General features: G+C 47.0%; 1 protein-coding gene across 2 annotated transcripts in view; it reads right to left on the bottom strand.

The window, feature by feature from the left end:
* RNF8 (ring finger protein 8) overlaps positions 1–19988 on the bottom strand; it is an 80599-nt gene that overhangs the window by 33586 nt on the left and 27025 nt on the right. The window contains exons 5-7 of one of the 2 annotated variants that reach the window (XM_073556251.1): positions 17355–17441; positions 17141–17248; positions 16851–17055 (exon numbers count right to left, since the gene is read on the bottom strand). In XM_073556251.1, coding sequence (XP_073412352.1) covers positions 16851–17055; positions 17141–17248; positions 17355–17441 — 400 coding nt within the window. Of the gene's footprint in view, positions 1–16843; positions 17056–17140; positions 17249–17354; positions 17442–19988 lie in introns of both variants that reach the window. The other variant, XM_073556252.1, reaches the window with a different exon arrangement.

Raw genomic sequence — 19988 nt, 5'->3', positions numbered from 1 at the left:
TCACTAGAGATCAGCAGTGACATCACTGAGAATGCCTCCTATCCATCACTAGAGAACAGAGGTGACATCACTGAGAATGTCTCCTATCCATCACTAGAGATCAGCGGTGACATCACTGAGAATGCCTCCTATCCATCACTAGAGATCAGCGGTGACATAACTGAGAATGCCTCCTATCCATCACTAGAGATCAGCGGTGACATCACTGAGAATGCCTCCTATCCATCACTAGAGATCAGAGGTGACATCACTGAGAATGCCTCCTATCCATCACTAGAGATCAGAGGTGACATCACTGAGAATGCCTCCTATCCATCACTAGAGATCAGCGGTGACATCACTGAGAATGCCTCCTATCCATCACTAGAGATCAGCGGTGACATCACTGAGAATGCCTCCTATCCATCACTAGAGATCAGCGGTGACATCACTGAGAATGCCTCCTATCCATCACCAGAGGTGACATCACTGAGAATGCCTCCTATCCATCACTAGAGATCAGAGGTGACATCACTAAGAATGCCTCCTATCCATCACCAGAGATCAGCGGAGACATCACTGAGAATGCCTCCTATCCATCACTAGAGATCAGAGGTGACATCACTAAGAATGCCTCCTATCCATCACCAGAGATCAGCGGAGACATCACTGAGAATGTCTCCTATCCATCACTAGAGATCAGAGGTGACATCACTGAGAATGTCTCCTATCCATCACTAGAGATCAGCGGTGACATCACTGAGAATTCCTCCTATCCATCACTAGAGATCAGCAGTGACATCACTGAGAATTCCTCCTATCCATCACTAGAGATCAGCAGTGACATCACTGAGAATGTCTCCTATCCATCACTAGAGATCAGCGGTGACATCACTGAGAATGCCTCCTATCCATCACTAGAGATCAGCAGTGACATCACTGAGAATGCCTCCTATCCATCACTAGAGATAAGCAGTGACATCACTGAGAATGTCTCCTATCCATCACTAGAGATCAGCGGTGACATCACTGAGAATGCCTCCTATCCATCACTAGAGAACAGCGGTGACATAACTGAGAATGCCTCCTATCCATCACTAGAGATCAGCGGTGACATCACTGAGAATGCCTCCTATCCATCACTAGAGATCAGAGGTGACATCACTAAGAATGCCTCCTATCCATCACTAGAGATCAGAGGTGACATCACTGAGAATGCCTCCTATCCGTCACTAGAGATCAGCGGTGACATCACTGAGAATGCCTCCTATCCATCACTAGAGATCAGCGGTGACATCACTGAGAATGCCTCCTATCCATCACCAGAGGTGACATCACTGAGAATGCCTCCTATCCATCACTAGAGATCAGAGGTGACATCACTGAGAATGCCTCCTATCCATCACCAGAGATCAGCGGAGACATCACTGAGAATGCCTCCTATCCATCACTAGAGATCAGAGGTGACATCACTGAGAATGCCTCCTATCCATCACTAGAGATCAGCAGTGACATCACTGAGAATGTCTCCTATCCATCACTAGAGATCAGCGGTGACATCACTGAGAATGCCTCCTATCCATCACTAGAGATCAGAGGTGACATCACTGAGAATGTCTCCTATCCATCACTAGAGATCAGCAGTGACATCACTGAGAATGCCTCCTATCCATCACTAGAGATCAGAGGTGACATCACTGAGAATGCCTCCTATCCATCACTAGAGATCAGCAGTGACATCACTGTGAATGCCTCCTATCCATCACTAGAGATCAGCGGTGACATCACTGAGAATGTCTTCTATCCATCACCAGAGATCAGCGGTGACATCACTGAGAATGCCTCCTATCCATCACTAGAGATCAGCAGTGATATCACTGTGAATGCCTCCTACCCATCACTAGAGATCAGCAGTGACATCACTGTGAATGCCTCCTATCCATCACTAGAGATCAGCGGTGACATCACTGAGAATGTCTCATATCCATCACTAGAGATCAGCAGTGACATCACTGAGAATTCCTCCTATCCATCACTAGAGATCAGCAGTGACATCACTGAGAATGTCTCCTATCCATCACTAGAGAACAGAGGTGACATCACTGAGAATGTCTCCTATCCACCACTAGAGATCAGCGGTGACATCACTGAGAATGTCTCCTATCCATCACTAGAGATCAGCGGTGACATCACTGAGAATTCTCCTATCCATCACTAGAGATCAGCAGTGACATCACTGAGAATGTCTCCTATCCATCACTAGAGATCAGCAGTGACATCACTGAGAATTCCTCCTATCCATCACTAGAGATCAGCAGTGACATCACTGAGAATGTCTCCTATCCATCACTAGAGAACAGAGGTGACATCACTGAGAATGTCTCCTATCCACCACTAGAGAACAGAGGTGACATCACTGAGAATGTCTCCTATCCATCACTAGAGATCAGCGGTGACATAACTGAGAATGCCTCCTATTCACCACTAGAGAACAGAGGTGACATCACTGAGAATGTCTCCTATCCACCACTAGAGATCAGAGGTGACATAACTGAGAATGTCTCCTATCCATCACTAGAGAACAGAGGTGACATCACTGAGAATGTCTCCTATCCACCACTAGAGATCAGCGGTGACATCACTGAGAATGTCTCCTATCCATCACTAGAGATCAGCGGTGACATCACTGAGAATGTCTCCTATCCATCACTAGAGATCAGCAGTGACATCACTGAGAATGTCTCCTATCCATCACTAGAGAACAGAGGTGACATCACTGAGAATGTCTCCTATCCACCACTAGAGATCAGCGGTGACATCACTGAGAATGTCTCCTATCCATCACTAGAGATCAGCGGTGACATCACTGAGAATGTCTCCTATCCATCACTAGAGATCAGAGGTGACATCACTGAGAATGTCTCCTATCCATCACTAGAGATCAGCAGTGACATCACTGAGAATGTCTCCTATCCATCACTAGAGATCAGCAGTGACATCACTGAGAATTCCTCCTATCCATCACTAGAGATCAGCAGTGACATCACTGAGAATGTCTCCTATCCATCACTAGAGAACAGAGGTGACATCACTGAGAATGTCTCCTATCCACCACTAGAGAACAGAGGTGACATCACTGAGAATGTCTCCTATCCATCACTAGAGATCAGCGGTGACATCACTGAGAATGTCTCCTATCCACCACTAGAGATCAGCGGTGACATCACTGAGAATGCCTCCTATCCATCACTAGAGATCAGCGGTGACATAACTGAGAATGCCTCCTATCCATCACTAGAGATCAGCGGTGACATCACTGAGAATGCCTCCTATCCATCACTAGAGAACAGAGGTGACATCACTGAGAATGTCTCCTATCCACCACTAGAGATCAGCGGTGACATCACTGAGAATGCCTCCTATCCATCACTAGAGATCAGCGGTGACATAACTGAGAATGCCTCCTATCCATCACTAGAGATCAGCGGTGACATCACTGAGAATGCCTCCTATCCATCACTAGAGATCAGAGGAGACATCACTGAGAATGCCTCCTATCCATCACTAGAGATCAGAGGTGACATCAATGAGAATGTCTCCTATCCATCACTAGAGAACAGAGGTGACATCACTGAGAATGCCTCCTATCCATCAACTAGAGATCAGCGGTGACATCACTGAGAATGCCTCCTATCCATCACTAGAGATCAGCGGTGACATCACTGAGAATGTCTCCTATCCATCACTAGAGATCAGAGGTGACATCACTGAGAATGCCTCCTATCCATCACCAGAGATCAGAGGTGACATCACTGAGAATGCCTCCTATCCATCACTAGAGATCAGAGGTGACATCACTGAGAATGCCTCCTATCCATCACTAGAGATCAGCGGTGACATCACTGAGAATGCCTCCTATCCAGCACTAGAGATCAGTGGTGACATCACTGAGAATGTCTCCTATCCATCACTAGAGATCAGAGGTGATATCACTGAGAATGCCTCCTATCCATCACTAGAGATCAGAGGTGACATCACTGAGAATGTCTCCTATCCATCACTAGAGATCAGAGGTGACATCACTGAGAATGCCTCCTATCCATCACTAGAGATCAGAGGTGACATCACTGAGAATGCCTCCTATCCATCACTAGAGATCAGCGGTGACATCACTGAGAATGCCTCCTATCCATTACTAGAGATCAGAGGTGACATCACTGAGAATGCCTCCTATCCATTACTAGAGATCAGAGGTGACATCACTGAGAATGCCTCCTATCAATCACTAGAGATCAGAGGTGACATCACTGAGAATGCCTCCTATCCATTACTAGAGATCAGAGGTGACATCACTGAGAATGCCTCCTATCCATCACTAGAGATCAGAGGTGACATCACTGAGAATGCCTCCTATCCATCACTAGAGATCAGAGGTGACATCACTGAGAATGTCTCCTATCCATCACTAGAGATCAGAGGTGACATCACTGAGAATGCCTCCTATCCATCACTAGAGATCAGAGGTGACATCACTGAGAATGACTCCTATCCATCACTAGAGATCAGAGGTGACATCACTGAGAATGCCTCCTATCCATCACTAGAGATCAGAGGTGACATCACTGAGAATGCCTCCTATCCATCACTAGAGATCAGCGGTGACATCACTGAGAATGCCTCCTATCCATCACTAGAGATCAGAGGTGACATCACTGAGAATGCCTCCTATCCATCACTAGAGATCAGAGGTGACATCACTGTGAATGCCTCCTATCCATCACTAGAGATCAGCGGAGACATCACTGAGAATGCCTCCTATCCATCACTAGAGATCAGAGGTGACATCACTGAGAATGCCTCCTATCCATCACTAGAGATCAGAGGTGACATCACTGAGAATGCCTCCTATCCATTACTAGAGATCAGAGGTGACATCACTGAGAATGCCTGCTATCCATCACTAGAGATCAGAGGTGACATCACTGAGAATGCCTCCTATCCATCACTAGAGATCAGAGGTGACATCACTGAGAATGCCTCCTATCCATCACTAGAGATCAGAGGTGACATCACTGTGAATGCCTCCTATCCATCACTAGAGATCAGCGGTGACATCACTGAGAATGCCTCCTATCCATCACTAGAGATCAGAGGTGACATCACTGTGAATGCCTCCTATCCATCACTAGAGATCAGCGGTGACATCACTGAGAATGCCTCCTATCCATCACTAGAGATCAGAGGTGACATCACTGAGAATGCCTCCTATCCATCACTAGAGATCAGAGGTGACATCACTGAGAATGCCTCCTATCCATTACTAGAGATCAGAGGTGACATCACTGAGAATGCATCCTATCCATTACTAGAGATCAGAGGTGACATCACTGAGAATGCCTCCTATCAATCACTAGAGATCAGAGGTGACATCACTGAGAATGCCTCCTATCCATCACTAGAGATGAGAGGTGACATCACTGAGAATGCCTCCTATCCATTACTAGAGATCAGAGGTGACATCACTGAGAATGCCTCCTATCCATCACTACAGATCAGAGGTGACATCACTGAGAATGTCTCCTATCCATCACTAGAGATCAGAGGTGACATCACTGAGAATGCCTCCTATCCATCACTAGAGATCAGAGGTGACATCACTGTGAATGCCTCCTATCCATCACTAGAGATCAGCGGTGACATCACTGAGAATGCCTCCTATCCATCACTAGAGATCAGAGGTGACATCACTGAGAATGCCTCCTATCCATCACTAGAGATCAGAGGTGACATCACTGAGAATGACTCCTATCCATCACTAGAGATCAGAGGTGACATCACTGAGAATGCCTCCTATCCATCACTAGAGATCAGAGGTGACATCACTGAGAATGCCTCCTATCCATCACTAGAGATCAGCGGTGACATCACTGAGAATGCCTCCTATCCATCACTAGAGATCAGAGGTGACATCACTGAGAATGCCTCCTATCCATCACTAGAGATCAGCGGTGACATCACTGAGAATGCCTCCTATCCATCACTAGAGATCAGAGGTGACATCACTGTGAATGCCTCCTATCCATCACTAGAGATCAGCGGTGACATCACTGAGAATGCCTCCTATCCATCACTAGAGATCAGAGGTGACATCACTGAGAATGCCTCCTATCCATCACTATAGATCAGAGGTGACATCACTGAGAATGCCTCCTATCCATCACCAGAGATCAGAGGTGAAATCACTGAGAATGCCTCCTATCCATCACTAGAGATCAGCGGTGACATCACTGAGAATGTCTATCCATCACTAGAGATCAGAGGTGACATCACTGAGAATTCCTCCTATCCATCACTAGAGATCAGTGGTGACATCACTGAGAATGTCTCCTATCCATCACCAGAGATCAGCGGTGACATCACTGAGAATGCCTCCTATCCATCACTAGAGATCAGCGGTGACATCACTGAGAATGCCTCCTATTGATCCCTAGAGATCAGCGGTGACATCACTGAGAATGCCTCCTATCCATCACTAGAGATCAGCGGTGACATCACTGAGAATGCCTCCTATCCATCACCAGTGATCAGCGGTGATATCACTGACAATGCCTCCAATCCATCACTAGAGATCAGAGGTGACATCTCTGAGAATGCCTCCTATCCATTACTAGAGATCAGCGGTGACATCACTGAGAATGCCTCCTATCCATCACCAGAGATCAGCGGTGATATCTCTGAGAATGCCTCCTATCCATCACCAGAGATCAGAGGTGACATCACTGAGAATGCCTCCTATCCATGACTAGAGATCAGCGGTGACATCACTGAGAATGCCTCCTATCCATCACTAGAGATCAGCGGTGACATCACGGAGAATGTCTCCTATCCATCACCAGAGATCAGAGGTGACATCACTGAGAATGCCTCCTATCCATCACTAGAGATCAGAGGTGACAACACTGAGAATGCCTCATATCCTTCACCAGAGATCAGCGGTGACATCACTGAGAATACCTCCTATCCATCACTAGAGATCAGAGGTGACATCACTGAGAATACCTCCTATCCATCACTAGAGATCAGAGGTGACATCACTGAGAATGTCTCCTATCCATCACTAGAGATCAGAGGTGACATCACTGAGAATGTCTCCTATCCATCACCAGAGATCTGAGGTGACATCACTGAGAATGTCTCCTATACGTGACTAGAGATCAGAGGTGACATCACTGAGAATACCTCCTATTCATCACCAGAGATCAGAGGTGACATCACTGAGAATGTCTCCTATACGTCACTAGAGATCAGAGGTGACATCACTGAGAATACCTCCTATCCATCACTAGAGATCAGAGGTGACATCACTGAGAATACCTCCTATCCATCACTAGAGATGAGAGGTGACATCACTGAGAATGTCTCCTATCCATCACCAGAGATCAGAGGTGACATCACTGAGAATGTCTCCTATACGTCACTAGAGATCAGAGGTGACATCACTGAGAATGCCTCCTATCCATCACCAGAGATCAGTGGTGACATCACTGAGAATGCCTCCTATACGTCACTAGATATCAGAGGTGACATCACTGAGAATGCCTCCTATCCATCACCAGAGATCAGAGGTGACATCACTGAGAATGCCTCCTATACGTCACTAGAGATCAGAGGTGACATCACTGAGAATGCCTCCTATCCATCACCAGAGATCAGAGGTGAGATCACTGAGAATGCCTCCTATCCATCACCAGAGATCAGAGGTGACATCACTGAGAATGTCTCCTATACGTCACTAGAGATCAGAGGTGACATCACTGAGAATGCCTCCTATCCATCACCAGAGTTCAGAGGTGACATCACTGAGAATGCCTCCTATCCATCACCAGAGATCAGAGGTGACATCACTGAGAATGTCTCCTATCCATCACTAGAGATCAGAGGTGACATCACTGAGAATGTCTCCTATCCATCACCAGAGATCAGAGGTGACATCACTGAGAATGTCTCCTATCCATCACCAGAGATCAGAGGTGACATCACTGAGAATGCCTCCTATCCATCACCAGAGATCAGAGGTGACATCACTGAGAATGTCTCCTATACGTCACTAGAGATCAGAGGTGACATCACTGAGAATGCCTCCTATCCATCACCAGAGTTCAGAGGTGACATCACTGAGAATGCCTCCTATCCATCACCAGAGATCAGAGGTGACATCACTGAGAATGCCTCCTATCCATCACTAGAGATCAGAGGTGACATCACTGAGAATGTCTCCTATCCATCACCAGAGATCAGAGGTGACATCACTGAGAATGCCTCCTATCCATCACTAGAGATCAGAGGTGACATCACTGAGAATGTCTCCTATCCATCACCAGAGATCAGCGGTGACATCACTGAGAATGCCTCCTATTGATCCCTAGAGATCAGCGGTGACATCACTGAGAATGCCTTCTATCCATCACTAGAGATCAGCGGTGACATCACTGAGAATGCCTCCTATCCATCACCAGTGATCAGCGGTGATATCACTGCGAATGCCTCCAATCCATCACTAGAGATCAGAGGTGACATCACTGAGAATGCCTCCTATCCATTACTAGAGATCAGCGGTGACATCACTGAGAATGCCTCCTATCCATCACCAGAGATCAGCGGTGATATATCTGAGAATGCCTCCTATCCATCACCAGAGATCAGAGGTGACATCACTGAGAATGCCTCCTATCCATGACTAGAGATCAGCGGTGACATCCTCCTATCCATCACTAGAGATCAGCGGTGACATCACGGAGAATGTCTCCTATCCATCACCAGAGATCAGCGGTGACATCACTGAGAATGCCTCCTATCCATGACTAGAGATCAGCGGTGACATCACTGAGAATGCCTCCTATCCATCACTAGAGATCAGAGGTGACATCACTGAGAATGCCTCCTATCCTTCACCAGAGATCAGCGGTGACATCACTGAGGATGTCTCCTATCCATCACTAGAGATCAGAGGTGACATCACTGAGAAGGTCTCCTACACGTCACTAGAGATCAGAGGTGACATCACTGAGAATACCTCCTATCCATCACCAGAGATCAGAGGTGACATCACTGAGAATGTCTCCTATACGTCACTAGAGATCAGAGGTGACATCACTGAGAATACCTCCTATCCATCACTAGAGATCAGAGGTGACATCACTGAGAATACCTCCTATCCATCACTAGAGATCAGAGGTGACATCACTGAGAATGTCTCCTATCCATCACTAGAGATCAGAGGTGACATCACTGAGAATGTCTCCTATCCATCACTAGAGATCAGAGGTGACATCACTGAGAATGTCTCCTATCCATCACCAGAGATCAGAGGTGACATCACTGAGAATGTCTCCTACACGTCACTAGAGATTAGAGGTGACATCACTGAGAATACCTCCTATCCATCACCAGAGATCAGAGGTGACATCACTGAGAATGTCTCCTATACGTCACTAGAGATCAGAGGTGACATCACTGAGAATGCCTCCTATCCATCACTAGAGATCAGCGGTGACATCACTGAGAATGCCTCCTATCCATCACCAGTGATCAGCGGTGATATCACTGACAATGCCTCCAATCCATCACTAGAGATCAGAGGTGACATCTCTGAGAATGCCTCCTATCCATTACTAGAGATCAGCGGTGACATCACTGAGAATGCCTCCTATCCATCACCAGAGATCAGCGGTGATATCTCTGAGAATGCCTCCTATCCATCACCAGAGATCAGAGGTGACATCACTGAGAATGCCTCCTATCCATGACTAGAGATCAGCGGTGACATCACTGAGAATGCCTCCTATCCATCACTAGAGATCAGCGGTGACATCACGGAGAATGTCTCCTATCCATCACCAGAGATCAGAGGTGACATCACTGAGAATGCCTCCTATCCATCACTAGAGATCAGAGGTGACATCACTGAGAATGCCTCCTATCCTTCACCAGAGATCAGCGGTGACATCACTGAGAATACCTCCTATCCATCACTAGAGATCAGAGGTGACATCACTGAGAATACCTCCTATCCATCACTAGAGATCAGAGGTGACATCACTGAGAATGTCTCCTATCCATCACTAGAGATCAGAGGTGACATCACTGAGAATGTCTCCTATCCATCACCAGAGATCTGAGGTGACATCACTGAGAATGTCTCCTATACGTGACTAGAGATCAGAGGTGACATCACTGAGAATACCTCCTATCCATCACCAGAGATCAGAGGTGACATCACTGAGAATGTCTCCTATACGTCACTAGAGATCAGAGGTGACATCACTGAGAATACCTCCTATCCATCACTAGAGATCAGAGGTGACATCACTGAGAATACCTCCTATCCATCACTAGAGATCAGAGGTGACATCACTGAGAATGTCTCCTATCCATCACCAGAGATCAGAGGTGACATCACTGAGAATGTCTCCTATACGTCACTAGAGATCAGAGGTGACATCACTGAGAATGCCTCCTATCCGTCACCAGAGATCAGTGGTGACATCACTGAGAATGCCTCCTATACGTCACTAGAGATCAGAGGTGACATCACTGAGAATGCCTCCTATCCATCACCAGAGATCAGAGGTGACATCACTGAGAATGTCTCCTATACGTCACTAGAGATCAGAGGTGACATCACTGAGAATGCCTCCTATCCATCACCAGAGATCAGAGGTGACATCACTGAGAATGCCTCCTATCCATCACCAGAGATCAGAGGTGACATCACTGAGAATGCCTCCTATTCATCACTAGAGATCAGAGGTGACATCACTGAGAATGTCTCCTATCCATCACCAGAGATCAGAGGTGACATCACTGAGAATGCCTCCTATCCATCACTAGAGATCAGAGGTGACATCACTGAGAATGCCTCCTATCCATCACCAGAGATCAGAGGTGACATCACTGAGAATTCCTCCTATCCATCACTAGAGATCAGTGGTGACATCACTGAGAATGTCTCCTATCCATCACCAGAGATCAGCGGTGACATCACTGAGAATGCCTCCTATTGATCCCTAGAGATCAGCGGTGACATCACTGAGAATGCCTCCTATCCATCACTAGAGATCAGCGGTGACATCACTGAGAATGCCTCCTATCCATCACCAGTGATCAGCGGTGATATCACTGCGAATGCCTCCAATCCATCACTAGAGATCAGAGGTGACATCACTGAGAATGCCTCCTATCCATTACTAGAGATCAGCGGTGACATCACTGAGAATGCCTCCTATCCATCACCAGAGATCAGCGGTGATATATCTGAGAATGCCTCCTATCCATCACCAGAGATCAGAGGTGACATCACTGAGAATGCCTCCTATCCATGACTAGAGATCAGCGGTGACATCACTGAGAATGCCTCCTATCCATCACTAGAGATCAGCGGTGACATCACGGCGAATGTCTCCTATCCATCACCAGAGATCAGAGGTGACATCACTGAGAATGCCTCCTATCCATCACTAGAGATCAGAGGTGACATCACTGAGAATGCCTCCTATCCTTCACCAGAGATCAGCGGTGACATCCAGGGCTGTGGAGTCGGTAAGCCAAACCTGCGACTCCGACTCCTCAATTTCCCTTACACCGACTTCGACTCCAACTCCGACTCCGACTCCACGACTCCGACTCCCACACATATTGCTTATATTTAAGTGAAAAATGTATTGTAGTACAATGTGAACCTCAGACATTTAATCATTTTTATGATCCAATAATCAAGATATTTAGATAGAACAGAATATATATTGGTGTACTACCCGGTTTTCATTCTTTTTGGTACAGATACGATATGGATAGACAGATATGGATAAATGGATAGATAGAGCAGATTTCTAATCTGCTTTTGCTATTGAGTAACATTATCTATGAGCTCAAAAACCTTTCAGGTGATGCAGTTTTTTAAAAAGATGATCAACTTTTGCAGCTGAAAAACGTATCCTCAAAAAACACAGGAAAAACGCTGTGTGTGAATGTAGCCTTAGATCAGGAATATAACAGCCATTTATAGGACATTTCATAACTTTCCCAAACTCCTATGAAAAAATATTCAGCACATCCTGCATTGAATTACTGTACCCAATTTATTATATATTTTAGGAGTCGGAGTCGGTCCATTTTATACCGACTCCAACTCCGACTCCGACTCCACCAAAATGAGCACCGACTCCGACTCCGACTCCACGACTCCGACTCCACAGCCCTGGTGACATCACTGAGGATGTCTCCCATCCATCACGAGAGATCAGCGGTGACATCACTGAGAATACCTCCTATTCATCACTAGAGATCAGAGGTGACATCACTGAGAATACCTCCTATCCATCAGTAGAGATCAGAGGTGACATCACTGAGAATGTCTCCTATCCATCACTAGAGATCAGAGGTGACATCACTGAGAAGGTCTCCTACACGTCACTAGAGATCAGAGGTGACATCACTGAGAATACCTCCTATCCATCACCAGAGATCAGAGGTGACATCACTGAGAATGTCTCCTATACGTCACTAGAGATCAGAGGTGACATCACTGAGAATACCTCCTATCCATCACTAGAGATCAGAGGTGACATCACTGAGAATACCTCCTATCCATCACTAGAGATCAGAGGTGACATCACTGAGAATGTCTCCTATCCATCACTAGAGATCAGAGGTGACATCACTGAGAATGTCTCCTATCCATCACTAGAGATCAGAGGTGACATCACTGAGAATGTCTCCTATCCATCACCAGAGATCAGAGGTGACATCACTGAGAATGTCTCCTACACGTCACTAGAGATCAGAGGTGACATCACTGAGAATACCTCCTATCCATCACCAGAGATCAGAGGTGACATCACTGAGAATGCATCCTATCCATCACTAGAGATCAGCGGTGACATCACTGAGAATGCCTCCTATCCATCACCAGTGATCAGCGGTGATATCACTGACATTGCCTCCAATCCATCACTAGAGATCAGAGGTGACATCTCTGAGAATGCCTCCTATCCATTACTAGAGATCAGCGGTGACATCACTGAGAATGCCTCCTATCCATCACCAGAGATCAGCGGTGACATCACTGAGAATGCCTCCTATCCATTACTAGAGATCAGCGGTGACATCACGGAGAATGTCTCCTATCCATCACCAGAGATCAGAGGTGACATCACTGAGAATGCCTCCTATCCATCACTAGAGATCAGAGGTGACATCACTGAGAATGCCTCCTATCCTTCACCAGAGATCAGCGGTGACATCACTGAGAATACCTCCTATCCATCACTAGAGATCAGAGGTGACATCACTGAGAATACCTCCTATCCATCACTAGAGATCAGAGGTGACATCACTGAGAATGTCTCCTATCCATCACTAGAGATCAGAGGTGACATCACTGAGAATGTCTCCTATCCATCACCAGAGATCTGAGGTGACATCACTGAGAATGTCTCCTATACGTGACTAGAGATCAGAGGTGACATCACTGAGAATACCTCCTATCCATCACCAGAGATCAGAGGTGACATCACTGAGAATGTCTCCTATACGTCACTAGAGATCAGAGGTGACATCACTGAGAATACCTCCTATCCATCACTAGAGATCAGAGGTGACATCACTGAGAATACCTCCTATCCATCACTAGAGATCAGAGGTGACATCACTGAGAATGTCTCCTATCCATCACCAGAGATCAGAGGTGACATCACTGAGAATGTATCCTATACGTCACTAGAGATCAGAGGTGACATCACTGAGAATGCCTCCTATCCATCACCAGAGATCAGTGGTGACATCACTGAGAATGCCTACTATACGTCACTAGAGATCAGAGGTGACATCACTGAGAATGCCTCCTATCCATCACCAGAGATCAGAGGTGACATCACTGAGAATGCCTCCTATACGTCACTAGAGATCAGAGGTGACATCACTGAGAATGCCTCCTATCCATCACCAGAGATCAGAGGTGAGATCACTGAGAATGCCTCCTATCCATCACCAGAGATCAGAGGTGACATCACTGAGAATGTCTCCTATACGTCACTAGAGATCAGAGGTGACATCACTGAGAATGCCTCCTATCCATCACCAGAGATCAGAGGTGACATCACTGAGAATGCCTCCTATCCATCACCAGAGATCAGAGGTGACATCACTGAGAATGCCTCCTATCCATCACTAGAGATCAGAGGTGACATCACTGAGAATGTCTCCTATCCATCACCAGAGATCAGAGGTGACATCACTGAGAATGCCTCCTATCCATCACTAGAGATCAGAGGTGACATCACTGAGAATGCCTCCTATCCATCACCAGAGATCAGAGGAGAAATCACTGAGAATGCCTCCTATCCATCACCAGAGATCAGAGGTGACATCACTGAGAATTCCTCCTATCCATCACTAGAGATCAGTGGTGACATCACTGAGAATGTCTCCTATCCATCACCAGAGATCAGCGGTGACATCACTGAGAATGCCTCCTATTGTTCCCTAGAGATCAGCGGTGACATCACTGAGAATGCCTCCTATCCATCACTAGAGATCAGCGGTGACATCACTGAGAATGCCTCCTATCCATCACCAGTGATCAGCGGTGATATCACTGCGAATGCCTCCAATCCATCACTAGAGATCAGAGGTGACATCACTGAGAATGCCTCCTATCCATTACTAGAGATCAGCGGTGCCATCACTGAGAATGCCTCCTATCCATCACCAGAGATCAGCGGTGATATATCTGAGAATGCCTCCTATCCATCACCAGAGATCAGAGGTGACATCACTGAGAATGCCTCCTATCCATGACTAGAGATCAGCGGTGACATCACTGAGAATGCCTCCTATCCATCACTAGAGATCAGCGGTGACATCACGGAGAATGTCTCCTATCCATCACCAGAGATCAGAGGTGACATCACTGAGAATGCCTCCTATCCATCACTAGAGATCAGAGGTGACATCACTGAGAATGCCTCCTATCCTTCACCAGAGATCAGCGGTGACATCACTGAAGATGTCTCCCATCCATCACCAGAGATCAGCGGTGACATCACTGAGAATACCTCCTATTCATCACTAGAGATCAGAGGTGACATCACTGAGAATACCTCCTATCCATCACTAGAGATCAGAGGTGACATCACTGAGAATGTCTCCTATCCATCACTAGAGATCAGAGGTGACATCACTGAGAATGTCTCCTATCCATCACCAGAGATCAGAGGTGACATCACTGAGAATGTCTCCTACACGTCACTAGAGATCAGAGGTGACATCACTGAGAATACCTCCTATCCATCACCAGAGATCAGAGGTGACATCACTGAGAATGTCTCCTATACGTCACTAGAGATCAGAGGTGACATCACTGAGAATGTCTCCTATACGTCACTAGAGATCAGAGGTGACATCACTGAGAATACCTCCTATCCATCACTAGAGATCAGAGGTGACATCACTGAGAATACCTCCTATCCATCACTAGAGATCAGAGGTGACATCACTGAGAATGTCTCCTATCCATCACCAGAGATCAGAGGTGACATCACTGAGAATGTCTCCTATACGTCACTAGAGATCAGAGGTGACATCACTGAGAATGTCTCCTATACGTCACTAGAGATCAGAGGTGACATCACTGAGAATGCCTCCTATCCATCACCAGAGATCAGTGGTGACATCACTGAGAATGCCTCCTATACGTCACTAGAGATCAGAGGTGACATCACTGAGAATGCCTCCTATCCATCACCAGAGATCAGAGGTGACATCACTGAGAATGCCTCCTATACGTCACTAGAGATCAGAGGTGACATCACTGAGAATGCCTCCTATCCATCACCAGAGATCAGAGTTGACATCACTGAGAATGCCTCCTATCCATCACCAGAGATCAGAGGTGACATCACTGAGAATGCCTCCTATCCATCACCAGAGATCAGAGGTGACATCACTGAGAATGTCTCCTATACGTCACTAGAGATCAGAGGTGACATCACTGAGAATGCCTCCTATCCATCACCAGAGATCAGAGGTGACATCACTGAGAATGCCTCCTATCCATCACTAGAGATCAGAGGTGACATCACTGAGAATGCCTCCTATCCATCATTAGAGATCAGCGGTGACATCACTGAGAATGTCTCCTATCCATCACTAGAGATCAGCGGTGACATCACTGAGAATGCCTCTTATTCATCACCAGAGATCAGAGGTGACATCACTGAGAATGCCTCCTATCCATCACCAGAGATCAGAGGTGACATCACTGAGAATGCCTCCTATCCATCACCAGAGATCAGAGGTGACATCACTGAGAATGTCTCCTATACGTCACTAGAGATCAGAGGTGACATCACTGAGAATGCCTCCTATCCATCACCAGAGATCAGAGGTGACATCACTGAGAATGCCTCCTATCCATCACTAGAGATCAGAGGTGACATCACTGAGAATGCCTCCTATCCATCATTAGAGATCAGCGGTGACATCACTGAGAATGTCTCCTATCCATCACTAGAGATCAGAGGTGACATCACTGAGAATGCCTCCTATTCATCACCAGAGATCAGAGGTGACATCACTGAGAATGCCTCCTATCCATCACTAGAGATCAGAGGTGACATCACTGAGAATGCCTCCTATCCATCATTAGAGATCAGCGGTGACATCACTGAGAATGTCTCCTATCCATCACTAGAGATCAGCGGTGACATCACTGAGAATGCCTCCAATTCATCACCAGAGATCAGCGGTTCTTGCTCTGCTGTTTCTTGGGGTTCAGTAAGAGAAAGCTGTGATACGGGTCACCCACCTCTCACCTTTGCGCTCTAGGATGAGGGCCAGCCGGCGATCTCTCATTTCGGGGCTCAGCTTGTCCACCATGCGGTTAATACAATTATCAAGGACGAGGGAGCGCGTCAGTGACTTTATCTCCTGCCGGCAGATGGGACACTCTTCCTTCCTGTTTCTCCAAGCCTGGATGCAGAAAGCGCAGAAGCTGTGGGCGCAGTTCAGGGTGACCGCCTGTGGGGGCAGTAAGCATCAGGTAATGCACATCACATTAGCACCTGTTGCATCTCTAACCCTCCTGGCGGTGAAGGCCCCTCACCTCTATGAAGTGCTCGGAGCAGATGATGCACTGCAGCTCGTTATCCAGGACATCATTCATGTGATGCAGAACATCTTTCTTCTGCGCCTCCATCTTCTCCTTCTCTTCCTGCAAAATACAGAAAAGTCACAATGTGAGGACTACAACACCCAGCAGAGCTGAAAGGAGCTCAACCCGTGTGTGTCAATGATAACATGGACAGACGATGATGCACCTTGGCTTCCTGCTCTTTATTCTTGGCTTTAATAATCAGTTCCAAGTCTTGGTGAGAACGACTCAAGTCATCCAGGAGCTGTGAATACTGAGGACACATCAAGAGAAGAAGCGGTAAATCCCCCCGAAATCCCACGGATGGAAAAATAACGACAACAAATCCACGCTCACCCAGATATTACCACAGCCCCTCATACATTACTGCCCGTCTATTACCAGCACCCCAATACAATATTACTATAGAGCCGCGCACCCCGTCTATTACCAGCACCCCCATACAATATTACTATAGAGCCGCGCACCCTGTCTATTACCAGCACCCCCATACAATATTACTATAGAGCCGCGCACCTCGTCTATTACCAGCACCCCCATACAATATTACTATAGAGCCGCGCACCTCGTCTATTACCAGCACCCCCATACAATATTACTATAGAGCCGCGCACCCCGTCTATTACCAGCACCCCAATACAATATTACTATAGAGCCGCGCACCCCGTCTATTACCAGCACCCCAATACAATATTACTATAGAGCCGCGCACCCCGTCTATTACCAGCACCCTCATACAATATTACTATAGAGCCGCACACCCCGTCTATTACCAGCACCCCCATACATTACTATAGAGCCGCACACCCCGTCTATTACCAGCACCCCCATACAATATTACTATAGAGCCGCGCACGCCGTCTATTACCAGCACCCCCATACATTACTATAGAGCCGCACACCCCGTCTATTACCAGCACCCCCATACAATATTACTATAGAGCCACGCACCCCATCTATTACCAGCACCCCCATACAATATTACTATAGAGCCGCACACCCCGTCTATTACCAGCACCCCCATACAATATTACTATAGAGCCGCGCACCCCGTCTATTACCAGCACCCCAATACAATATTACTATAGAGCCGCGCACCCCATCTATTACCAGCACCCCCATACAATATTACTATAGAGCCACGCACCCCGTCTATTACCAGCAACCCATACAATATTACTATAGAGCCACGCACCCCGTCTATTACCAGCACCCCCATACAATATTACTATAGAGCCGCGCACCTCGTCTATTACCAGCACCCCCATACAATATTACTATAGAGCCGCGCACCCCATCTATTACCAGCACCCCATACAATATTACTATAGAGCCGCGCACCCCATCTATTACCAGCACCCCATACAATATTACTATAGAGCCACGCACCCCGTCTATTACCAGCAACCCATACAATATTACTATAGAGCCACGCACCCCGTCTATTACCAGCACCCCCATACAATATTACTATAGAGCCGCGCACCTCGTCTATTACCAGCACCCCCATACAATATTACTATAGAGCCGCGCACCCCATCTATTACCAGCACCCCATACAATATTACTATAGAGCCGCGCACCCCATCTATTACCAGCACCCCATACAATATTACTATAGAGCCGTGCACCCCATCTATTACCAGCACCCCATACAATATTACTATAGAGCCACGCACCCCGTCTATTACCAGCACCCCATACAATATTACTATAGAGCCGCGCACCCCATCTATTACCAGCACCCCATACAATATTACTATAGAGCCGCGCACCCCATCTATTACCAGCACCCCATACTATATTACTATAGAGCCGCGCACCCCATCTATTACCAGCACCCCCATACAATATTACTATAGAGCCACGCACCCCGTCTATTACCAGCAACCCATACAATATTACTATAGAGCCACGCACCCCGTCTATTACCAGCACCCCCATACAATATTACTATAGAGCCGCGCACCTCGTCTATTACCAGCACCCCCATACAATATTACTATAGAGCCGCGCACCCCATCTATTACCAGCACCCCATACAATATTACTATAGAGCCGCGCACCCCATCTATTACCAGCACCCCATACAATATTACTATAGAGCCACGCACCCCGTCTATAACCAGCACCCCATACAATATTACTATAGAGCCGCGCACCCCATCTATTACCAGCACCCCATACAATATTACTGTAGAGCCGCGCACCCCATCTATTACCAGCACCCCATACAATATTACTATAGAGCCGCACACCCCGTCTATTACCAGCACCCCCATACAATATTACAATAGAGCCGCGCACCCCGTCTATTACCAGCACCCCAATACAATATTACTATAGAGCCGCGCACCCCATCTATTACCAGCACCCCCATACAATATTACTATAGAGCCACGCACCCCGTCTATTACCAGCACCCCACACAATATTACTATAGAGCCGCGCACCCCGTCTATTACCAGCACCCCAATACATTACTATAGAGCCGCGCACCCCGTCTATTACCAGCACCCCCATACAATATTACTATAGAGCCGCGCACCCCGTCTATTACCAGCACCCCCATACAATATTACTATAGAGCCGCACACCCCATCTATTACCAGCACCCCCATACATTACTATAGAGCTGCGCACCCTGTCTATTACCAGCACCCCATACAATATTACTATAGAGCCGCGCACCTCGTCTATTACCAGCACCCCCATACAATATTACTATAGAGCCGCGCACCCCGTCTATTGCCAGCACCCCCATACATTACTATGCCTAAGTGCCCGTCTATTACCAGCA

The sequence above is a fragment of the Dendrobates tinctorius genome, unplaced genomic scaffold, assembly GCF_039654945.1.
Source record: "Dendrobates tinctorius isolate UK_male_01 unplaced genomic scaffold, ASM3965494v1 ptg000232l, whole genome shotgun sequence".
Lineage (NCBI taxonomy): Eukaryota > Metazoa > Chordata > Amphibia > Anura > Dendrobatidae > Dendrobates > Dendrobates tinctorius.
Note: the sequence above shows the minus strand (reverse complement) of the source record. Positions and strands in the feature narration are given on the sequence as shown.